Source organism: Mirounga leonina, unplaced genomic scaffold, assembly GCF_011800145.1.
Source record: "Mirounga leonina isolate KUSES-001 unplaced genomic scaffold, KU_Mleo_1.0 Mir_92, whole genome shotgun sequence".
Lineage (NCBI taxonomy): Eukaryota > Metazoa > Chordata > Mammalia > Carnivora > Phocidae > Mirounga > Mirounga leonina.
The window spans coordinates 14,784,665-14,810,264 of NW_023270852.1; the positions used below are offsets into that span (position 1 = coordinate 14,784,665).

At 38.7% G+C, this 25,600-nt stretch overlaps 1 protein-coding gene across 5 annotated transcripts in view; it reads left to right on the plus strand.

The window, feature by feature from the left end:
• The window catches only part of POLD3 (DNA polymerase delta 3, accessory subunit), a 103,361-nt gene that overhangs the window by 19,788 nt on the left and 57,973 nt on the right, over nt 1-25,600 (plus strand). For 4 of the 5 annotated variants that reach the window (XR_004677451.1, XR_004677450.1, XR_004677452.1 and 1 more), the window contains exons 5-11: nt 285-417; nt 5,278-5,542; nt 6,876-6,945; nt 11,216-11,381; nt 14,244-14,350; nt 21,186-21,298; nt 22,664-22,739. Coding sequence is in view for 2 of the 5 variants with exons in the window: in XM_034995017.1 (XP_034850908.1) it covers nt 285-417; nt 5,278-5,542; nt 6,876-6,945; nt 11,216-11,381; nt 14,244-14,350; nt 21,186-21,298; nt 22,664-22,739 (930 nt within the window). In the remaining 3 variants the exon portion in view is untranslated. The remainder of the gene's footprint in view (nt 1-284; nt 418-5,277; nt 5,543-6,875; nt 6,946-11,215; nt 11,382-14,243; nt 14,351-21,185; nt 21,299-22,663; nt 22,740-25,600) is intronic. The other variant, XM_034995018.1, reaches the window with a different exon arrangement.

Below are 25,600 nucleotides of genomic sequence, written 5' to 3' on the forward strand. Positions count from 1 at the left end.
GTCATCATCAATCATTCATTAATGTTTACTGAAAGTCCACTGGATGAGTGATACCCTCACAGGTGTTGTACTTAGAACTGACTCACCACCACCTACCTTGTCATGATGTCCCAGTTATAGACAGAAGAGTTGATGTTATACTGTGTATGTGACTCTTTGGCCTTTTAGAGCTTTTGGACCACCACAGATTGCAGATGGTTTTAATGCAGAAGGGTTTCTTGTTAAAGTCCCCACATGCTATGAAGTTTGTGTATTAACAGACTGCTTTTCCTGTTGACTTGTAGCAGTGAAGTCCAAGCTAGCGGTGACTGCCAGCATCCATGTGTACAGCATCCAGAAAGCTATGCTAAAGGACAGTGGGCCTCTGTTCAATACGGACTATGACATCCTTAAAAGCAACTTGCAGAACTGCAGCAAGTGAGCTCCTTAATGTTCCTTGTGGGCTTCTTTACGAATTGATTTTGTAAGATGTTTACACAGTGGCTGCCTCTTAAGAGTGAATGCCAAGTCTAGTAAAACCCCATTTATCTTGCAGTAAGACACATGCCTGGTTTTATTAGTACATCATAAGGTGAAAAATAGCAGCCCATACTGAAAACCCCAGTGGACTCCCCATAAATCTATTCCTCATGTATTTATCCTGTCACTGCCACCGAAAGGTTTGTTGTGCCCCCTCATTACTCCCTTACCCCAGTCTCTGCTTGTCTAAATCCCACCCATTTTTCAAGAACCAGTTCAGATGTCCTTCAAAAACTATTTCTAATTTGTTATCCCTCTACCTTCCATCCAAAAACATTTGATCTTTCACAGCCAGGATCGGGTCTTGTTCATCTTTTGTATCCTTTGTATCATTTTCAGTGAGGTGATGGACTGTAATGCACAGACTTGTGTTGTGGCTTTGCTGCTTAATAGCCTGGTGGTTTTGGACAAATTACTTAAACTCTTTTGAGCTGTGGCTTTTTCATTTTTAAATTAGATATAATGCCTACTTTGTGGGGTTGTATTGAAGGTTCAGGTCAGTTCCCCAGACATATTAAGCACTTACTACTTTGACAGGTACTAAGTGAGGTAATTTGAATTCATTCTACAAAGATCTAATAAGTACCTGTGCCATGCCACACACTGTAGAGTGGATATGGCCCAGTACCTGCTTATAGAACTCATGGTCCTAAGGGAGGCAATTATAGTATAGTGTGACAGTGCTCTAGTAGGAGTAATGCTGTGGGAGGATGTTTGGGGGAGCATTCATCCCCCACTTTTGAGTGAGGAGGCAAAAGAGAGAAGGCTTCCTGGAGGCGTGGCAGCTAAGCTGAGGCCTGAAGGCCTGAGTAGAAGTAGCCAGTCAAAGGAGAAGTAGGAAAGTAAGGACAGAGCTGCGAGAAAACCTGGTGCTTGTGTGGGACCATAGTCATTTTCTGTGGCGGGAACTTAGAGTGAGAGGTAGGAAATAATGAGGTATAAGACGGAAGTAGGTGTCAGATTATATGCTTTGACCGCTAGGATAAGGAGTTTAGACTTTATTCTGAGGGTACTGGGGTGCCACTGAAGATTTTGAAGCAGATGAGTAAAATGATCAAAATTGCATTACAGAAAGATCACTTGGGGGTGCCTGGGTAGTTAAGCATCTGACTCTTGATTTTGGCTCAGGTCATGATCTCAGGGTCGTGGGATTGAACCTTGTGTTGGGCTCTGTGCTCAGCAGGGAGTCTGCTTGAGATTCTCTCTCCCTCTCCACCTCCCTGTGTTCATGTACGTGCTCTCTATTTTTGAATGAATGAATGAATGAATAAATCTTCAAAAAAAGATCACTTGGCTGCAATGGTGAACAAGATCAGGAGGGACTGAATAATTGGGAGACAAAGCCATCAGTGAGGAGAAATGTAGTGATTCGGGGTGGAGATGACAGTTACCTGAAGTGTAATAGTAGTGTTGGGGGTGAAGTCATATGAAGGTTAAAAGAGTCATGCTGTCAAAACCTGGATTTTGTAATGCTTGGGGACCAGATGTGTGTGTGTATGGGGTGGGGGTGTTCATAGTGTTAAGGATGGTGGTCATGTGTCTGGATGTGTGATGGTGTCATCACTAAGAAAGGGAATATGTGGGAAGGAGTAGGCTTGGGGAGAGAAGGGAAAACGATAAATTGGGTTTGGACATGTTGAGTTTGGGAAGCCTGTGGGGAGTCCAAGCGGAGATGTCCATGCAGTGGTATAGAGTCAGGGAGAGAAATCTGGCTTGAAGATAAAGATTTGTGAATCAGAGAAAATAGCTAATTAATTGAGCCACAGCAGTAGATACAGTCATGCAGAGAGAATGTATAGAATGAAAGAGGGCAGAAAGTCAAACTCTAGGCCACAATTACTAGCTATATACCTTGAGCAAATTATTTAACCTCTCTGTGCCTCAACTTCCTCCTCAGTAAAATGAAGCTAACAAAGGTACCAACCTCAAAGGGCTGTCAAGGAATAAATGAATGAACACTTAGAATGGGGGGCGCCTAGGTGGCTCAGTCGTTAAGCATCTGCCTTCGGCTCAGGTTATGGTCCCAGGGTCCTGGGATCGAGCCCTACGTCGGGCTCCCTGCTTGGTGGGAAGCCTGCTTCTCCCTCTCCCACTCCCCCTGCTTGTGTTCCCTCTCTCGCTGTCTCTGTCAAATAAATAAAATCTTAAAACAAAACAAAAAACACTTAGAACGGTGCTTGGCACATAGTAAGCACTATTTAGATGACGACCATTTTTCAAGGGATGGGCAAGAGAAGATGAGCCTAAACGGGAGCAACCAGAGATGAGAGGAAAATCACAAGAATATATGGGGTTCTAAGGAAAGAGTTTCAAGGAGGGACTGATTGACAATGTCATACCTTGCTGAGAAGCTAAGTAAAATAGGAACTGAAAAGTGTTCATTGGATTTAGTGTTAAGAGGGTTTTCAGTGGAGTGACTGGATTCTGGTCAACTGAGTAAATGGGAGCATGAGAAAGTGAGACAGCAAATATGAAAAACTCTTTCCAGGAAATTTGACTGTAAAATGGAGGAAAAAGAGAGGTAGCTAAAGAGGAATTGAGACTAAGGGAGGGTCTATCCATTTTTAAAGTTGAGAATGCCTTGAACTTGTACTGTTAGGAAAGAGCCATAAAAGAAGAAATGGTTGAAACTACTGGGGAAGATGGGATAACTGATAGAACCAGGTCCTTGAGATGAAATAGATATAGACTTTCCAAACATAGTTTCTAGAAGTTCCATGAGAATAGGAATTGTGTCTATTTTGTACCCAAAATGGTGCCTAGCAAATGGTAAGCATTCAATAAGTAATTACTGAGTGAATTAATGATAGGCAATAGTTCTTTTATTCTACAGCTCAAAACCTTAAGTATAATAGGCATACAAATATTTATTAAATAAATAAATATAATTACATAGCTAGAGTCATCATTTATAAGTGGTGTTTTTTAGGGAAGGATCATAAGAAAAGATGAATACCCTGATATGTTTATGTAAATTACATTATTAGATTCCAAAAATAACCTATATTTAAATGTACTTATGGCATGTGAAGCTCTAAATCTGTTGTATCTAATTAAGTAAGTAAACAGGAATAAAGGTGACTCAAAAGTTCAAAATGAAATTTGCTCAGGGACCACTAAAGTAAACATGGCAAGTAGAAATGTGGCAATAGGAAGCATTTTAATGAAACTTTACTTAAATATTTAAAGTATCGTGGGTAGAAATGTGAAGAATTTATCTCCAATAAAGAAGTTTGTATTTGGTCCTGAGAATTATGGGCCAGCTGAGATCTGACTCATTGTTTCATGTGTTTTAAGAAGTGCTATGACAGGAAGAAAATTGAAATTTTAGGACTGAGCAGATTCTTCTCTCTTCGGACATGTTCCCAGCCTAACTTGGTCTCTTCCTTATTGCCAATTTCTGGTCCTGACCCTAAGGTGTGGAATGTAGACCAAATGGAGAAAGAGTTTTCTCAGGGCCAACTTTAGATGTTGACAATGAGATAAAACATTGCTCTTTTCCTTGTACAGGGAAGCACTGCAAGGCTAGAGAGGAAGACTAGTGGGTGAAAGGAAATTATTTCTGTCTATTCTTAACTCTGATGCACAAAATATCTGTGTTAGTGTGGGGTTTTCTGAAGTGGACCGTAGTAAATCAGTAGAAGATTTTTGGAGCTATACACTCTAGGTTTGAGGCTGTTCAGTCTAAAGTTACTTCTGAAATTAAAGGATTTATCAGAGACTTTTTTCTTAGGCTAGTTATTCTAGCAGTTAATGTTGAAGTTGTGCCTGGTTGATCTCCTAGGTAATTACTATTACCACATCGTTTCTTTCTTAACCTCCATCTTCTCCTATCCCAAGAGAGGGAAACCAGAAGTCTTCACTTCCAGGGACTTCAGTTATCATTCTTTCACTAGTATTTCTGTGTGTCAGGTCTCGTACTGCATACCTAAAATACAAAAGATGAATAATGCCCTTCCCTACATCCAAGGAGCTTTCAGCAACCCCCAGTAAGCTAAAGACTGGGGGAAATCAAATGTTGTTCTTTGTAAGAAAAGTGAGGGAACTTTGCTTTAAGCACAGCTGTGATTTGTGTGAAAGAGGCACATCTACAATGATTATAGAAAAAGAGATGAATGTTCCCTTTAATATGCCATGCATACTGTGCCAAATTTCACTTGGTTTTGGGCATACTTGTCTGGTGCTGTTAGTTGGTATAATTAGAAATTATTAACAAATGACAGTGAAGGACCACCAGTCATATGAACCAATGGCTTTGTTCCTAGCTTCTTCCTTGTTTTAAAGCATGATCCACTCTGGCCAGGAGAGTTGCCAGAAAATTTGTTAATATTTAAAGCTCATAATTTTGGCTCAGTCAATATTTATTGCATATATAGTCCTATAAGTTGAAGGTCTTTAAAAACAAGAGATAATCATTTGACTTCCCAAGGATGGTGAGATTACTAATCTTTTGTTATTTTTTGGTGTTTTCTTTTTGTTTTGAATTAAGATGCTCTGTTCAAGAAAGTAAAGATATTTAATATGGTACGATGGAAGACATCGGATTCCAGTCCTGGTTCTATTACTAACTAGATATATAATCTAGGGCAAGTCCCTCAGTGTCTCTCCAATACTTGTTTTATATCTGAGAGTTTTGTACAAAATAATTTCTAAAATCCATTTTAGTTCTGAAATTTTCTAACTTAATAGTATTAGAGTTAGAAAGTATTGTGTGGAAGAAGCAAGACTTTGAAATTAATGTAACATTTGTGACCTCAGGTTTAGTGCCATACAGTGTGCAGCTGCGGTCCCCAGAGCTGCTGCTGAATCCTCGTCTTCTGAAAAGTTTGAGCAGTCAAATCTTCAAGTATCAAGTGAGACACCAGCCAATAATGAGTTGACAACCAATGGTCATAGTCTACCTACCTCCAAACAGATTTTCCAGCAGCCCAAAGGGATAATGGGAATGTTTGCCTCTAAAGCTGCTTCTAAAACCCAAGATGTCAACAAGGAAACCAAAACAGAGACTAAAGAGGTAACAAATGTAAGTCTTTAAAGATATGTCTTGATAGCTCAGAATGGGTAATGGAAAAGCATTAGAGTTCCAATGGTAGTAGATTAATCACATAATGTTCTGATGTATAAAAATATGTTCTAGTTTTTCTACTTTAGTCTGAATCCTTTAATTCTTGATATTTTCATCTGAAATAGTCCTTTTTCTTTTCATAATGCTTCTCATCAAGCCTTGGATTCTCCTGTAAAATGGCCCTGTACACATTGCAAGATTGTTATGCAAGCCAAATAATGCATATGAGACCATTTGAAAATTACAAAGTTCAAGGAATTGTATATTAACAGTACGTCATTTTGGGAACATCTTATATTCTGAGCTTTACCCTGTATGCCTTTCTTCTTAGTATATTTAACATTCTCGTTCTGTTTTATGAATTTTTGTCTTTTTCTTTAGCTGCTTCCCTTAGTTTTTTATTCACTCATCTGAAGCAACTTAAATGGTCTCATTAAAACACTATTTAAAAATACTCCAGAAAAGCATAATTATTATTATTGTTATTACCTTCATTGTGATTTTACAACTTCCACTTTGGGAAAGGAAAGGGGAGTGGAAGGAAAACACTAACATTTATGGAACTACTGTGTGCCATACTTTGATCTTTGCTCAAATCCTCTGACAGTTCATTGAGGGAGAGATCTCTGTTTTGTATGTGTACTCAAAAACTGAGTGCTAGACTTGTTGAGTGATTTGCCTGGATATCAGATTGCTATTAAGTGGCGCAACCAGTGTTCAAATCCACTTCTGATTATTACAAATGTAACGTTTTGGAGGTTCTCCCTCCCTCTCAGTGTGTACCATACTGCCTCTGATCTGTTTTAATTCTATCAAACTAAGTAGTTTTTAATATACTCAAAAGTTTAGACACATTCATGGATAGTAAGTCTGTAAGAACAATGAGCAAGTAAGCTTTGGAGATAAACATCAGATACTCTGGTTTGGATTTGTTCTTACATCTAATGCCGACACATTTTCCATGATTTTTTTTTTTTTTAAAGATTTTATTTATTTGACAGAGAGAGACATAGCGAGAGAGGGAACACAAGCAGGGGGAGTGGGAGAGGGAGAAGCAGGCTTCCCGCAGAGCAGGGAGCCCGATGCGGGGCTCGATCCCAGGACCCTGGGACCATGACCTGAGCCGAAGGCAGACGCTTAACAACTGAGCCACCCAGGCGCCCCCATTTTCCATGATTATATAGAGATTGTGCCATCATGATGGTGTGCCCTGCTATTGAAGAGATTAAGACTGCTACTTGAAGAACAACCTTAGACACTAGAAAAAAATGATGTGTGTTTTCTGCTTTAGGTATCCACAGGCAACAAGGCACCAGGGAAAGGGAATGTGATGAGCAATTTTTTTGGAAAAGCTGCTATGAGTAAGCATGTTTTTACCTTCCTTTGATTAATACATGAATGTTAATATAATAACATATTTGAGGTGAAAGCCACCTTGTTCAGTTTTTATCCATCTGGTATATCATGCAGCCTTCCTGCATCCTAACATAAATTTGCAGTCTACTGACCAAATATTGAATGGAACCCCACTGGAACAGTGGATTTTATGGGTGAGCTGGGTTCAGTTTAGATCTCTTGTAGGGTGGTTTACTACTCCTGTTTTTACTTCCTGCCTTGGAAAGAGAATTTATTATTTGTTTCATAGGGCTCTTGAAAATGGGTGACAAAATAGAAGGGAGGCTGCTTGGTTATACAGTATGGTGTTGAGGTTAATATCCTAGGTGCTGGGCTCAGGTTCGCCTCGTATGACAATTATTAATTATTACCCCTGTCTCCCAGGGGGCTGCATAAACAAATCTTCGGCTTTCTGGAGTTATTTTTTATAGATTACTCATGATAATGAACTAGACCTCAGTATGAATTAGAAGGACCCGGGAGGTAGTGGCCACTTAAAAATAATACTTTTTGAGAAAGCAAAATCGCCTTTATTTAAAAATTTTATTTAAATGAGAATTCTTTCATATGGAAAGAACCAGTAGTCACATATTTTCACACTTCTCATACCAAGTACACATCCCCTGAGGGTATGTGGCATAATACCAGAAAGAATTCCGGAGCCACGGGATAATTATGGCACACTTTCTTGGAGCATCAGTTTTACAGAGATCTTGTGGGAAGGCGTTTTGTTACATGCCTATGCAAGCAAAATTAGTCCGAATTCTCTTTCCCATGATGGTCAAATTAGTGGTTGAAGGAGGCTTTGGAGTGATAGTGTTTATTTGCCAAAAAGCTATCACAAAAAGTTTTTGTGTTCTGAAAATAGATGGAAAATTTGATACTTTTCAGGTTATTGAGAAGCACATTGTGTTGTTGCAGGCGGAGTGCACAAGGACGGCTCCCAACTTCTGTGAAAATAGACGGTGGCTAATGTCACTGGCCTGCATGGCTGGTACTGGGCCACAGAACCGAATCAGATTGTGTGGTTTCTTGGTGACTTTTAGGTCCACATTTTTATTTGTTTTGTTTTATTTGTTGTTTTTTGGTGCATTTGTAACCAGTGAATTTAAACATTTTTATTATTTCTAAAATATATAAGCCATGACTATTTGCTAGTCATAAAAAAAAAATCAAGCTATACAGAAGTATACACTTGTTTATTTAGGAAATATTTATTGAGCAACTACTGTGTACTTGGAACTATTATGCATGGTGATACAAAGGAGAAAATGTAGGCAAGTGAGGTCTCTGCCCTCATGGTCCTTATATACTACTAGGAGAGACAGACAAATAAAGAATAAAATAATTAATGATTATAATTGCTAGGCAGACAGTAACAGTAATAGAGAGAGTGGAGAACTGGATAAAATAAAAGAATTAAATATTTACCTAATAAAAAGAATGGCTTCTAGAGTTGATTTATTTAACAGATGTTTTTTCAGGGATGAATGTTTAGAATAAAATGATGAATATTTTTATTGTATTTGACACATGACAAGATCATTGCAATGAAAATGAGAGTTGGAGGAAAGAGTTGTGGGGACTTGAAGCATTTAAAACTTAATGCTGGACAATAGCAAGTGTAACAGTTACCCTTATACATTGCTGTGAGGAATATAAAATGATGTGCTTATTCTAAAAACAGCATGGCAGTATTTCAAAAAGTTAAATAATTATCCAACACTTCCACTCCTACATATCTACTCAAGTGAATTAGAACTGTATGTCTACACAAAAACTTGTACACAAATGTTCGTAGCATTATTCATAATAGCTAAAAAGTGGAAACAACCCAAAGGTCCATCATCTGATGAATGGATAAACAAAATGTGATATAACCACACAATGGAATATTACTGTTATTTTAAAAAATATTTATTAGAGAGGAGAGAGAGAACACGAGTAGGGGAGGGGCAGAGGGAGAGGGAGAAGCAGACTCCCTGCCGAGTGGGGAGCCCGATGTGGGGTTTGATCTCAGGAGCCGAAGTCAGATGCTCAACTGAGTGAGCCACCCAGGCCTCCCACAATAGAATATTATTGAACCATAAAAAAGGCATGAACCTATACTATAACATGGATGAGCCTTCAAACATGTGAAATGAAAGAAGCTAGACAGGAAAGGCCACATATTGTGTAATTCTGTTTATACAAGATGTCCAGAATAGGCAAATCTATCAAGACAGAATGTAGAATATTAGTAGATTAGTGTCATGGGCTGGGTTGGGATTGGGGAGTGACTGCTAATGGGTAAAGGGTTCCTTTTTGGGGTGATGAAAATGTTCTGAAATTGGATAGTGGTGATGTTTGCACAGTTTTTAAAAACCACTGAATTTTACACTTTAAAATGGTGACTTTTCTGGTATGTACATTATCTCATTAACAAGAACCTTAATGCTTTATATGTGAAAAAAATTACAGCATTGGTGACAAAATTAAGAAGTCATCTGTATCCTGTAAAGGTGTTTTGTATTTTCTTGAGTATAAAAAGGAGATGCTTTTAATTAGTCAAATGATACAAATGACTTGATTATTCAGATAAAAAGGAAAAAATAGTGATTAAATTTTCCTTAACAGTAGTCTGAAAATGTTGCAGTGAACTGCCTTTTTACCAGCTAATTGGTCACTTGTAGCTGCATATGTGAATGAGTTAGGAATTCCTCAAATACTGTGAAACCAAGACAGTAAAAACTCTGGATGCTGAAATCTGTTTGGTCACTGGTATTTTAATTAAGATCAGTTTCCTGAAATTGGTAGACTTGATGCAATAGCGTCTCTTTCCTTACCCCAACGGGGAGGTAGGAAATAGTTAATGTTTTTTTTGTAATTTTAAAACAGTTGCTGTCAATATGATATAAATTCTGTAACAGAATGCAAAATTTGCATAAACTTTAAGGATATATATGCAACTTCAGAGAACTCGCTTTTTGAGGGTCAGTTACTGACTCTGGACCCCCTGGAGATGCATGTTTACTCTCCGATTGGTGGAAAAGTTTGAGAAGTACTGATACTTGAAGACAGCAGTTTTGAAAAGGCAGGAGAGAATGCTGCAATTCTCTAGTGAATTCCACCATTCAGAATTCTCAGCGAAGTCTTCAAAAAATAAAGTATAAACAGATTGCGTGTTATATTTTTATCCGTCATCTGTTCTTTCACATAATATACTTTATTTGTAAATTATTAAACTAAGCTGTGTGTAATGGCCAAGGCTAAGATATCAATTGTTTTTTTGTACACTGTAGCTGGCTTAAGCTATTTTACAGCATATAACCAGAGCTACTTATTGAAGAGCCTCAGGCTGTTTACAGCTTTCTGAGAGTATTTTGTGACTTCTCTTGAAAAAACTGTCACTAAATATAGCAGGAAGGCTATTCTTCTATAATTTCTCAGATGGCTAGGCCCATCTTGCTTGCATTTCTTAGTCCTCTGCGCAGCATAGTAGTTGTTTTTGTGTTTTTCAGCTTGGTGTAGGGAAAGAGGTAAGAATTTTGAGGAGTTAAACTGACTTAGGTTCAAATCCTGACTCTTAACCTTTTCTATCAGTCTTACCTTGGGGTAAGTTACCTTGTGTATAACCTCACACACTAATCCCTTTTAATCCTTAAAATAGTCTCATAAATATTACTTTAGTTTTTACAGAGAAGACTGACTTTTAGGTAGCTTACCCAGAGTAAAACAGTATGACTCAAACTTTTCTGATTCCAAACTAGTCTTTTAATTATATCATTAAGATAAGTAGTGAGATGATAAGAGTATTCAGGTTTAAGAATATAGAATGTAATAGAAAGTAAGATCTTGGTACAAATTTCTGTTGTCACTATTTGTAAGCTGTGTACTCTTGGGAAACATCTTTTATCCCCCAGACTCTTAATTTTCTCATCTAACAAATGAGAAAGATGTTAGCTCATAAAGTTGTATTTGCTTTTTATAAGTCCTGCTTTTACTATTATTTGGCCTGGGGGCTGTGATATAATGAGGGATTAGCAAGAGGCAGAAATGAAAACAGAGCTAGAGTGGTAGTTGGAAAGGAGACATGTTCTCTGACTAGACCCTGAGTTCTGTTAGGACAGGGACTGTTTTTTATCCCTTTAGCCCCTGCTCCTAACAAATTACTTGGCACTTAGTAGACTGTCAGAGGAATGATAGATTAATATTGCATGATGAAGTTATATATCATCTGCTATACTGTTTTTGTAGATAAACTTAAAGTCAATTTGGATTCAGAACAAGCAGTGAAAGAAGAAAAAATAGTGGAGCAACCTCCAGTGTCTGTCACTGAACCAAACCTGGCAGCCCCTACAGGCCTGAAGAAATCCAGCAAAAAAGCAGAGCCTGTTAAGATGCAGCAGAAGGAAAAAAAAAGGTAGGAAAATTTTGTTGCCTGTGGGGGAGGAGTGTCTCTGCTGGGGATGAGAAGGTCTGTTTGGGCTTATTGACAGTAGGCAGTTTTCAGTTGAGTACTAAATCCTACTTAATGCCTTAGGGATACAGCTGTATAACCAAAATGGAGAAAGAAGCTCAGTAGCTTATCTAGTGAAACTGAACTGTGGAATCAACCAGTTTAGATGATTTAGAGCCCAAAGCCAGTTTTTTGGGCCCCATCTATCTAAATTGATTGTCTTTTTTTCTTTACTTCATTTTAAATTTGTGGGCATGGCATAAGTATGCCTGATTGTGTCTGTGTGTCTGTTTTTCATTTCAGATTGCCAAGCGAGGGGTTACTATTTCCAGTCAAATTTAAGAGAAAAAGTTCTTTGTTTTCTTTTTATATCAATGAGTTTATTTTTCAAGTGGTAAAATGTAATTAGAAAAGAAAATAAAAAGCACACAAGCTGTTAAAAATGGATCCAGGAATTTGAGACACTACCTCATAGTTGGTAGGAATTAGTCTGTTGAAAGAAATTCTAAAGACACTGTCAGCACTGATAGGCCCAGAAATACCTAACTTCTGTAGCAAGGCTGGGGCTACTGTAGTAGAAAACATCAACAAAATGCTGAAGTTTCAGAGGGTCAAGGCTCTGTCCAGTGGGCCTTATCCCCAAGAATATGTGATATGGGTAGATTAAAATGTCCCCTAGCCCATGGGTAAGATACTCATTGTTGATGGTTATAGCCAGGAATGCATTCAGTATTTCATTACCAAGTATGATGTTAACTGTATGTTTTTAGTAGATGATCTTTACTAGATAGAGGCAATCTTTTTCTATTCCTAGTTTACAGAGGTTTTCTATGAATGGGTGCTGAATTTTGACGGATGCTTTTTCTGATTTATTGAGATGCTCATTTGGTGTCTCTGTTAATGTGGTGAATTTACCTTGGTTGGTTTTTAAATGTTAAACCAACCTTGCATTCTTGAGATAAACTTCACTTTGGTCGTAAGACATTATCCTTTTTATAAATTGTTGGATTCTATTTGCTAATATTTTAAGGATTTTTTTGCTGCTGCATCTGTCAGGTCTGTAGATCAGTTATTTTCTTTTCTGTTAATGTCTTTATCAGATTTCAGTATCAAAGTTACACTAACTTCATAAAATTAGTCGGGAGTAGTTTCCTTCTCTGTGATCTGAGTTTATGTAATATACGTATTATTTTTTTTCCCTAAAGATTTGATAAAACACCAGTGAATCCAAACCCAGAGTTTTCTTTGTGGGAAGGTTTATTTTATTAATTTGGTTTCTTTAAATAGAGCTATTTAAATTTTCTTGTTCTTGTTGGGTCAGTTTTGTTCTTTTTTAAATATATATATATATATATTTTTTTTTTTTTTTTTTTTTTTTTAAGATTTTACTCATTTGACAGAGGGGGGTGCAGGCAGAGGCAGAGGGAGAAGCAGACTCCCTGCTGAGGACCCTGGGATCATGACCCGAGCCGAAGGCACTTAACTGACTGAGCTACCCAGGCGCCCCAGTTTTGGTTATATTTTTAAAGGAATTTATTTCATCTAAGTTGTTGAGTTTATTGGCATAAAGTTACTAATATAGTCTTATTCTTTGAGTATCTATAGAATCTGTACTTATCACTACAGATTCCTTCATTCTTTCATTGCTAATATTGGTAATATGTAGTTTTGTCTTTTTTTAAATCAGGCTTATAAAAAGGTTTATTAAGGGCGCCTGGGTGGCTCAGTTGGTTAAGCGACTGCCTTCGGCTCAGGTCATGATCCTGGAGTCCCGGGATCGAGTCCCGCATCGGGCTCCCTGCTCGGCAGGGAGTCTGCTTCTCCCTCTGACCCTCCTCCCTCTCGTGCTCTGTCTCTCATTCTCTCTGTCTCAAATAAATAAATAAAATCTTTAAAAAAAAAAAAAAAAGGTTTATTAATTTTGTTAATCTTTTGCCCCAAAATAACAGCTTTCAGCTTTGTTAATTTTTTTCTATTTTATTTCATTGATTTCTGCTCTTTATTATTTTTTTCCTACTCATTTGAGGTTTGTTTTTTCTAGCTTGAGGTAGAAAAATAAGTTGATATTTAAAGTTACATAAGAAATAAGTTACTTGAAGATAAAAACTATATCTCATACATATTTGAATAGGGTGGTAGAGTATCCAGAGGAGCTAACTAATGACAAGATGAAGTCTAGGTTTTTTATTATGTCATTAGAATCACGTTAAGGTCTTAGGTCTATGCCTTTGCCCATATTTTCTCTTTAAAATATTTGTTTTTTTCTCTTTAATATCTTTGTCTCCTCTTTTTATCTGATAAACTTCCATTTAGCTTTCAGTTTTCAAGTAAGAGTCTTGTCCCATAACATTTTATTTGTCCAGTAATATCTATCACATTGTCTTATATTTGGTGGTGTTTATATCTATTTATTTCTCCTGCCAGAGCTTCTTGAGAACAGTGTTCTTCATCTTTCATCCTCCGTGTTTAGCCAAGAGCCTCTACTTAGTAGCTGCTTATTTTATGCTTGTTGAATGGTTGAAAGGCCAATAGGAGAAGTAAGAAGGAATTTGTAGGAATTTGTAATGATTCTTGATGAGCTGGTAAGTAGCTTCCAATGATCAATATAAAGAGCTAGAAAAATGTTTAATTCTGGTCAACCCATTCAGTGACTTAGTTGTGGTCAGTTAGCAGAGTGTCCTTAAAAAGAATCCTTATTGGTCTACTTTGACTCTTCTGTCCTCTGGAATTAAGACCATGGGTTATGAAGCAAGACTCATAGTAGCATGTAAATACTTATATTTTTATTTTGTGTAACATGCTTAAATTATTCCTGGATGCCAACAGGGGGAAGCGAGTGGAGTTATCTGATGATGAGACAAAAGAAACTGAAAATATGAAGAAAAAGAGGAGACGAATCAAACTTCCTGAGTCTGATAGCAGTGAAGATGAAGGTGGGCATTGCTATTAATTTTTGGCTAGTGGGATTGTCTCAGTGAGCCTGCTATAATAAAAATATCATACACTGGGTGGCTTAAAAAGACAGATTTGTTCCTCACAGTTCTGAAGACTGAGAAGTCCAAAATCAAGGCACTGCCTGATGTGTAGTTCCTGGTGGGAGCTCTCTTCCTAGTTTGTAGGATACCTTCTTGCCGTATCCTCATGTGGTAGAGAGAGAAATCGTCTCTCTTGTGTCTCTGATGAGGGCAGTAATCTCATTCCATTAATTACCTCCCAGAGGCCTCACCTCCAGATACCATCACATTAGGGATTAGAGCTCCAGCATATGAATTTTGGGGGAACACAAACATTTTAGTCAGTAGCATGGGTCAATTCTTATTATACTTAAGGAGTTAAAAAGTAATTTATTATAGGTTACAATGACAGTAGCAATCCTAGTGTTGAGAGGCATAGAGCACCATTAAAGTCTACTTTAGTCTTTTGACCAGAATCATCATTTTCTGGTAATGTGCCAAAATAACGAACATGTAAGAGAATAAGGATTATTATTGGGCACCTGGGTGGCTCAGTTGGTTGGGCGACTGCCTTCGGCTCGGGTCATGATCCTGGAGTCCCGGGATCGAGTCCCGCTTTGGGCTCCCTGCTCAACGGGGAGTCTGCTTCTCCCTCTGACCCTCCCCCCTCTTGAGCTCTCTCTCTCAAATAAATAAATAAATAAATCTTTTTTAAAAAAAGGATTATTATTATATATATTATCAAAGAGCTTTTCTTTTTAAAAAATGAAGTGGAGATCTTCCTTTGGCTACCTTCATGTGAATCTTTTAAATTTTTTTTTTTTTTTTAAGATTTATTTATTCATTTGAGAGAGCGAGAATGAGAGAGAGTACATGAGAGGGGGGAGGGTCAGAGGGAGAAGCAGGCTCCTCGCTGATCAGGGAGCCCGATGCGGGACTCGATCCTGGGACTCCAGAATCATGACCTGAGCCGAAGGCAGTTGCTTAACCAACTGAGCCACCCAGGCGCCCACCTTCATGTGAATCTTTTAAAACGGGTAATATTGTAGACATGAAGGGTGTTGGTGGTATGGTGGTGTTCCACACTACATAAGTAAAACTGTGCTAAGATTAAGACTCTATAGTATCATTGTTGAAAGGGAATGATGCCATGGACCCTTTCAGTATTAGGCTGTGGGCACTGTTGTAAGATAAACAGAATAAGGGCAAGATTCTTACCTGGAAAATTAATGTGCCTTTTCAAATAATATCAAGTATCCTAAGAGCCAAGATCTCTTCCCAAAGAGTGTAAATGTGTAAATGAAGGTGTCTAGAAAGAGGAGGCTGTTAAAGAGAAAGATGCCTTTGTTGAACTCATATGCCAGATGAATTCTACCCTGCTTTGAGAACAGTGGTGAAAAGCTTGAGTTTCTGTAATCAGTTCTCCATGAATTTTTGCCATACTGGGTATAAAACATTTTGAGGGGTTAGGGAGATCTAGTCCAAAGGAATTCAGCATCAGGTGAAGGTACAAAGACAAACTGATGCTAAAAGAGATTAAAGAAGAATAAAGAAAAAGTAATCTATTCTGCTGACAAAATAAACTTGCTGGACTCTCCTCTTAACAGAAACTGCTGTAAGAACAACTGAAAATGGCAACAGAGGTTCCCCCAAAGCAACTCAGCAACTGTACATGTACAAATGAGTGAAAAAGCTAATTATATAAACAGATGATCGTAATGTAAAAGAAATGAACCAGACCCAAGAAATTGTACAAGGAGATTAAATCTATGATAGAGGGTACATCTTTGACTCTTCCATGGATTTAGATCCTAACAGCCATGCTTACATGTTGGAGTTTATGGCCTCTGATATCCCATGAGAGGTATAGTGCCCACCAGAGCTAGGGTTTTTTAATGACTCTGTAATGGGTAGGGATAGGGCATTGTGAGCATCCCAGAGGGGCAGTTGCTGTATACTCATTCCATGTCATTTATCAAAATGCTTTGACCAAGACTACTGAAAGGAGGATACCCAAGCATGTAGATGAAACAAGAACCATCAAGGATCACTCTGACCAGTTAAGAATTGAGGAGAAATAGAGGGAATTCCGTGCAGATACACGGGAAAATAATTAGGAAGTAACAGGAATATGTGCTAATTGGATTAATCTTCCGTATTTCCAACCTGGAAAAGGACTTGGGGAAGATTCTGGAAGAGTCTTTCAACCCATCAGCCTAATGTACTTTAAAAAGATAAACTAGATACTCTAGTGAAGGAGTCCACTCTAAGTCAAGGAATTACTGTGGTTGATTGAGCACTCATTACATACTTCTGAAATATTCTCTGTAGTTCTGATCCTTAGCCCACAAAAATAATACCTGTGGGTGATTAGAAATATGAGTGGGGTTATTTGGAAAGAAGTGAGAAGAGATGTGATAGAGGTGGACAATCTATAATAATAGATAATATAGATGAGAGGCTGTCAGATTTTTTATCTAGTAAAAATAATTTTTAGCATCTGACTAAATTTATAAACCTTTGCCATTTTATTCCTAAATTTTTTGTCTCAAAGCCAATGAGCTTTAATTTAAACCTTCACACTGTCTCTAACCTATTACCATTTTGTTACCAATATATGTTATTCAATATGCTGCCTTCAGCTGGAAATTAGCAGATGAGCAACAGGAGTGGAGGAAATGGCAGGGACTTTGGAGTCAAACAGACCTGAATTTAAATCTTACCTCTTCCACTTACTGTATGATTTTAGGCAGATTATTTACCTTCTCCATTTCTTTATTTCTCCATTTCTAAATTGGGGAGGTTGTCACACACTGTGTAGGTTTTTTATGAACATCAAATATATCAGCAGTGCCGGGACAGTGCTTAACATAGCAGGTTTTCTTACTATTCACCCCACTTTTTTTATGGAGGTGTTCAGTAAGTGTTTAACAGTAGTAAGTCTCTTCTTAGAAGTTCTGTTCAACTTCGTATGTTTAACTCTCTACTTAAGGGACTTTTCCTTTTTTTCTCTTCTTGGCAGAGGCATGAGCACGTTAAGCAGTTCTACGTACTCTGTAAAGCAAGAAAAGGCCAGACCCAGAAAGAAATCACATTAAGAGTAATGTCTACATTACTAGGAAAAAATAGTTTTAACTGATATGTTTAAGTTTTTGCCAACATTTTCAGTTTTTGCCAGTTGCTTATGGAGAATGTTAAGCAAATGACCCTCCTCTTTTTAAAAGGTTCAGATAGGTAGTTTAAAAAATTTCCTAGGAAGCTATGAATGATTTCTAGGATTTCTAATTACCTGTCTCTGCCATAGAACTCTGATTAAACAGTGGTTACATCACTGGATCCTTAAAATTAGTTTTACCACAGTTCTTTTTTTTTTTTTAAAGATTTTATTTATTTGACAGAGAGAGACACAGGAAGAGAGAACACAAGCAGGGGGAATGGGAAAGGGAGAAGCAGGCTCCCCGCCGAGCAGGGAGCCCGACGCGGGGCTCGATCCGAGGATGCTGGGATCATGACCTGAGCCGAAGGCAGATGCTTAACAACTGAGCCACCCAGGCGCCCCTTTACCACAGTTCTTATTCTGCACCAACAAAGGTTGTTTTCCTGGGATAAGTGTTACCTTTCACTATTTGAGTACCTTTTATCTGAAGAGCTGCAAATTCATTGCAAATATATTTAAACTACACCAATGTATGAAACATTCCTTATGCTTATGTCACTAAAAATACATCAAGGGAGAATGCTTGCCTTGATGGTAAAGACTAAAGTAGGCAGACATGGATTCTAGCATATGAATGTGGGCAAATTTTTTTTAAAACAAATAATAGGAATAGGGATTTTGTGGGATTATTATGTGAATGAATTATTATTGTTTGTAAAGCCCAGAAAATTCTAGTTGTTTTCCCTATCTTTCCTTTCTTAAAATATTTTACATAAAAACATTTTTTTAAACAAAGTGATACACAATTTGAAAAATCAGATAAAATAGAAGTTTTGTAATAGATAGTAACCTCTCCTATCTGACTCATCTAATTGACTGATGCTTCTCTTGTCAACTTTCTCCCATCTGCCTTCCATCTTTTGGGGATTTGTTGAAAATTCTTACTCATTCCAAGTTCTTGGCTCCCTCTTCTTTTCTCTTCCCTGGTATGGTGGGGATGGGGGTGAAGGGGCAGGTTTACAGCATTTCATTCCTTTGTCATCATTGTAATGATTCTCTTTGGGTGGATGTGGAAGGGAGAGGGAGGTATATGCTGACTTTTCCTTGACCTAGAAGCCCCTCATCCCAAATGTAGTTCAGAAAATGATTGTTTTCCTTTATTTAAAAATATTGTTATTTGTTGGGCGCCTGGGTGGCTCAGATAGTTAAGCGTCTGCCTTCCGCTTAGGTCATGGTCCCAGGGTTCTGGGATTGAGCCCCACATCAGGCTCCCTGCTCAGCATCCCTCTGCCTCTCCCCCTGCTCATGCTCTCTCTCTCACTCTCTGTATCTCTGTGTCTCGTATGAATAAATAAAATCTTAAAAAATATATATATATATATTGTTATTTGTGTTCAGTGCCAGGGATATTGTGATGTTTCTGCCTCTCTGGAGGTTAGAGTCGGGGGGAATCTAGATAAACAATTCCATACAGTTCAGTGAGAGGGGTCTTAGAGGGTGCCACTAGGATTTTCATGGTTACCGAAGTGGAAATAGAATTAAAACTCCTAAATTTATTACTGTGAGTACTCAAAATTCCTTTTCTTTGGCTTTCTCACTATGTAAACTTTCCTCCTGCCCGTGAAAAACATGTGTACAGCTTTCTTAATTGCTATACCTTCAGAAAAATGGGAGCTTGGTTCTGTGGTTTGACTTCTTTGCTTACTTGAGCTCCTGTCATGTTCTAGCCTCCCAGAGCTGTGTTACTAGCTGGACCACTTTCCTCATATGTTTCTGACTCTTGTTTCCCAGAGCTTATAAAGTTTTGGGGCCCATTTCATACTGAACTGTATAATTTATTGTTTCGTTCTGGCTTTTGTTTTGCTTCACCTCTTTAGGTCATTTGGCCTTGAACCCTCCACTGTCATAATTTTTAACACTGACCTAATCAGTTGGGAGAATTTCAGATCCAAGACTTGTGCTAAAAATCTGAATACAGCCAGGAGGTTCAGGGAGCAGGTGAGGCTAAGCAGCTACCCAGTCTTTTTACCAGCAATTTCTTTGTGATGATTAAGCAATAGGTCAGCTGAGGATTTTCACTTCCTCTCTCATGAGCCTTATACAAACCACTATCTCTGGAACTGTTCAGGAATGATGGGATACCTCTGGTGATGCTCTCTTCTCGGGTGATACCACTTCCAGAGCAATATTGCCTTCCCAAAAGTGTTCTTTCCTGCTAATCTCACTGTAGCAAAGCAAACTTCATCAATGGGCAATCACTAGAAATAGCTGCCCTATACAATATTGAGCAAGTCTTAGTTGTTAGAGCTATAATTGTGACTGTTTCAGGGTAGTTTTTCCTTCAATGTTTGTGCTCTTAAGGTCAGCTGGAAAATTTCAGTCTAACAAACATCTGTAGGTGATTGCAAATAATCCTTACGTCACAGTCACAAAGACTCTGGGATGGAACATTTGATATAATCTGAGAATTATATCCACTTAATCTTAAAATGTCTGCCCTGAATGGTGAGGCAACACAGGATAGTTGGAATAGTAAGGCTGTGGCATCAGACTGACTGGGGTTGAAAACTTCCTGTTTCAGTTGTAAGCTCTGACCTTGGCAAGTTCATTAACCTCTTTGAGTCTCTTTTTTACTCAATTGTAATGTGTGAATAATATTTGTTTCTTAGGGTTGTTGTGAGGATAAATGAAACAATTGTAAGTGGAATACATGACACATGGTGGATGATCAGTGGATATTTATAAAACAACTTTATGGGCGCCTGGGTGGCTCAGTCGTTAAGCGTCTGCCTTCGGCTCAGGTCATGACCCCAGGGTACTGGGATCGAGCCCCGCATCGGGCTCCCTGCTCCGCGGGAAGCCTGCTTCTCCCTTTCCCACTCCCCCTGCTTATGTTCCCTCTCTCTCTCTGTCAAAAAATAAATAAAATCTTTAGGAAAAATAAAAAAAATAAAATAAAACAACTTCATATCCTGACTCTCCTGTAAAATAAAAAGTTTAGTTAAGATGATCTCTAAGGTTGAGGTGCTTGGGTGGCTAAGGCGTTAATCGTCTGCCTTCAGCTCGGGTCATGATCCCAGGGTGCTGGGATCGAGCCCCACATCGGGCCCACTGATCAGTGGGAAGCCTGCTTCCCCCTCTCTCACTCCCCCTGCTTGTGTTCCCTCTCTCGCTGTGTCTCTCTCAAATAAATCTTTTTTAAAAAATTTATATATCTTAAAAAAAAATGATCTCTAAGGTATATTCCAGCTTTAATAATTCTTAATTCTCTGGTTTTCTTTGTATAAAATTAAAATGTGTATTTTTTTTTTTTTTAAAGATTTAGCTACCTGTGGAGACAGAGAGTGAGCAGGGGAAGGGGCAGAGGGAGAGAATCTTCAAACAGACTCCCCTTGAGCACAGAGCCCAGCATGGGGCTCAATCCCATGACCCATGAGATCATGACCTGAGCCAAGAGTTGGATGCTCAACCAACTGAGCCATCCAGGCGCCCCAAGAAAATGTATATTTTAAAGATATGTAACTGCAGAGCCCTTGGTTGTCATGAATTACTGCTTGCAAATGTCCTTTGTTGGACATGGAAGTTTAAAAAGCCATTGGAGGTGTTGTACCAGATAGGGCCACGGTTCTCTTATCTAAGCTTGTTTCATTATTTCAGTCATACCAGATTCTCCTGGGGATTATGAAGCTGAGTCACCATCCCCACCTCCTCCTCCTTCTCCACCTCCGGAACCACTGCCGAATAATGAACCGGAGCCTCCTTCTGTCAAGGTAAACCTTTACTGGGATGGTTGCCTTTCCATCTGTCCTTTATCTCCCAAGAACCTGAAACTCCTGTGCTGAATCGGTTGCTGCTGTACAGTTCACCGATACCAGTAGATGGCTCTTGTCTCATTTTGCTCTCCTGTAGGTACTACAGACTGGGCATTGCCTCTTACCTGAAGCGAGGGTTCAGCTATAGGGGCAGAGTCTTAGGAAGGTTGCAGGGGTGAGGCCTGGGAGCGGTTTTGTTTGCATGACCTCCAGCATCAGGGCTGCTGTGCTACCCAGCTCCTGTTGGAATTGTACAAAATAAGGTGTTGCCTGCATCAGAGCAAAGGGTGGGGAAAATAGAACAAACAATTATGCACATTTGTTACTCTTCAGAAACTCTTCTGGAAGGGCAAGGTGAGAAAAGCTGGCAACAGATGGGGAAATAATAGTTTTGAATGGTCTTCATCTGCACCTTGTCTACATATATTAGTGTAGATAAAGAAGAGTTGAGGAGAAGGGTGCTAACAAGTTTTTTTTTCCCTTTATGACTTTAGTTTTCTTAAGTCATTGTATTAAACTGTAATTTAAATTTTTGCACTAATTTCTTCGTTAGCTGAGGAGAAAATGGATGAAAGGCCAGTGGAGATAAAAGGACGTTGGTATTAGTAATAGTGTGTGATACTAAATTATATGGGGCAATGTTGCAGTGTCAAGTCTAAAAAAAAACAAGTATCAGGGCACCTGGATGGCTCAGTTGGTTGAGCGTCTGTCTTCGGCTCAGGTCATGATCCCAGGGTCCTGGGATCAAGCCCTGTGTTGGGCTCCCTGCTCAGCAGGGAGTCTGTTTCTCCCTCTCCTTCTGCCCCTCCCTCCCTCCCTCTTATGCTCTCTCAAATAAATAAAACCTTTAAAAAAATAAAATAGCAAGTGTCTACAGCAAGTGGGGATGCCATGGAAACTTCTGATCTGGTTTAGGGGCATTCCCTTTGTGCTCCCATAATGTCTGCCACAGCCCCTCCATTAAAGGCCTAACTACAGTGGATTGCAGGGGTCTGTCTCCCCGACTAAGGTCCTTGTCCTATTGGTCTTTTTAACCATGGTGCCTGTGCTACTCAGCAAAAGTTTGTTGACTGAATGAACACAGTACTTTGCTGAATGTGCTACTTTTTATCTCCTAAATAGCTTGCATATACAAGAACGTAACTTGTCTGTGTGGTAGGACTGGTCCCTAAAAGGAAATGGGTAGAGTTCCTCATTCCACTTTTTATCATCATGGAATATTGGAAGGTGATTGTTGTAGATTAAAAAGCTTTTGTTATTTTTCTCTGTACATACATTGGTCAACCGAATGTTGTAACCTCTGATCTTCCTGTGATCTTTTAGAGCTCAAGTGGAGAAAAAAGAAAACGAAAGCGGGTGCTGAAATCGAAAACTTTTGTGGATGAGGAAGGCTGCATAGGTAAGACGAGTTTTTGGCTCCAAATCTAGAGAGATGATTACCATAGAGAGGCCATAATCTCTTACAGAGCAATGCTCCTTACCCTTGAGTGTGCACATGACACCCTGAAGTGAGGCCAGGCTGCTTGTCCGTGGCGCACACTCTGAGTAGCAGAGTGCAGAGAACACTACAACTAAAGTCAGAACGTGGGTGCTTGTTTGGGCCATGTGCTATAGAAATGCGCTTTGAGATCTTGGATGTCACATCACCTCTGGTGGGGAGTTTCTTGATCTATGGAATGGATGTAAAATACCCATTTTTGCCTATATGTGGAGTAGTTAAGATGCAGGTGAGGTAACATTTAAAAACACTTTCGGGGCACCTAGGTGGCTCAGTCGGTTGAGCGTCTGACTCTCGATTTTGGCTCTGGTCATGATCTCAGGGTCATAAGATCGAGCCCAGTGTCAGGTTCCCTGTTTAGTGGGGAGTTTGCTTGAGATTCTTTCCTTCTGCCCCTCCCCCTGCTTGTACTCTCTCACTCTCCATGTTTCTCTCTCTCAAATAAATAAATCTTTAAAAAAAAAAAAAAACACACTTTCAAGATGGAAACCATAATACCAACTTAAAATGTTGTTACAGACGTTGAGAAACTTTTATTTTTTTACAATGGTTGTTTTATACATTTGAATAGTGGAAAAGAAGCCCCCACAGATGATTAGACTCTGAAGAGAGTGTCAAGAATCTTCTTGGTATTTTGTCCCATTTGTTCTCCAGAGGGGTTTGACTCTTCCAAATCATTTCCTTTATGTTGCCTGTTTGTAAGTCATGTTAGGTAAAAGCATGTGCTTTCTATGGTGACCTAGAGGGGAATTAGAATTTAGGTTTTGAGTTATAGGTTGATTCTTCCCAGCCATTGTTTAAGCTTGCCCTTCCCTTCCGCAGTTAACCCACACTTCTGTGGGATTTTCGCACTTACAGCCCGATAGGATGCTCCAGTCCTGATACTGTCCTTTTGTGTTTAGAAAGAGTTGTGGGCTTCGGTTTGTAAACCCCTTGTTAGTTGGATAGCCCATAATTGTAGTTTCTCCCTTCCTGCGGCACTTGCTCTCCTAAAGAAGTATTTTTTCTTTCTTGATTTTCCTTTTCTGGTTCAAACTTTCGTCTTAAAAAAATTGATCAACTCTGAAGAATCCACTTTTCCTAGGATATGTGGTTGTTCGAGCTGGTGTGAACTCCATCTCATTGTTCCCCACCTCCCAGTCCTCTGAAAACACCTGTGCCATTTTAATTATAGCATATGATTGGGGAATAAAATTCCTTACATGTGGAAATTTGTCTTTTCAGTGCCAAAATTTTTTGTGAGCTTATGAATTCCAGACTTTGAGTAGGGTTGGTTTTTTATTTTTTGTTTTGTTTGCTTTCAGTCTTTTAATAGTGTATTTTTTAAGCCTTTTGGTTTGACTGTTGATGATATATATATTTACTATTGAAGTTCTTTTTTTTTTTTCTTTTAAATTTAAGAGACAAAAGCATCACTGCCAGTTTTTTCCTCCTTCTACCCCAAAAGAAAAATGTCAGCTATATCATTGTGAGCATTCACTGGGAGTTTGTGGCTAATAACCTATTGCTTTGTTCAAAACACAGCACTCAAGTTTGGGCCAGGTATGGGATGTGGGTTTTTTGCACTCCAGTCTCCAGATAGGACTATTAAGAGCCTTGGATGCAACAATGAAAACTGTGCTCTCATAGCATCTTTTTTTTTTTTTTTTTTTAAGGTTTTTAGTCCAAGCTCAACCTAATGAATCTTGGCTCCTGTTACCAACAAAGTAGTTGTGCTTTCCTCTCTCTGTTCAGACTATTCCAAGTGTACCAGCACAGGGGGCTTACCCTGTCCTCTGCTGGATCCGAGTTGGTATGGGGTTTTTAAAAACTGGTCTTTCCCTTTCTGTGAGTTTGCTGCGGGGACTGGGGAGTTGAGCCCCTGAGATAAGTTTGGGGTAGACTTCTAGACAAGGTGGATTTCTAAGAGCAAAACGTTGTTTGAGTAGAGAATAATTCTGTGTTACCCATGTAAACTGGGTTCTTTTTATGGCAGGTCAGAACAGTTGCAGGTTACTCAGTTAAAATAAAAATTCTGTATCTTTTAAGTTGAAATCTCCTTTGTCCTGTAGTTTGAAGTAGTACAGCTTTGAATACAGAAATCCTTCTTTTAGCTCTCGAGGTATTTACCAAATGTGCTGCTTAAGAAATTTTGTTGGTGTTGCCCTGACTGGTTTTTAACTCCCCCAAGCAATGCATTGCGCAGAATTGGCAATGAGACAACCAGTGGTTTCAGTAATAAGTAATGAAATAATGAGCTAATTGATGTTGGAGTTCAATATTAAAGACCTGCTGTCATTTGAATACAAAATACACCTTATGTATGAAGGAGCAAGTCTTATACCACCAACTAGTAGTAAGTTGTTTCTTTTTTATATCTGCATGTGACTCTTCAGACTTTCCTAATTTGAGATTTTGAGTAAATAGCAGCTCATAAGCTTGTTCCAATAATCCAGTTACATAATGCTTTTCAATTTGCCTATGAGATGGTGGTGGTATTCAGGGATCATAATTGCTGAACTAATAGGTATGCCATGGGAATTCCCTAAGTATCTTAGAGCAACATTTCTCAAACTTGGCTGAGTATATGCATTACTTGAGGATCTTGCTGAAGATCAGTAGGCCCTCGGGCAGGACCTGAAATTCTGCATTTCTAGTAAACTCATGGGAGATTCTAACGTCACTGGTCTGTGGAAGACAGTTGAGTAATAAGGCCTTTGAGAACACTTTATATATATATTTAAAGCTTATCAGTGTTTTTAGCCTGTAAGTTGACAGGAATC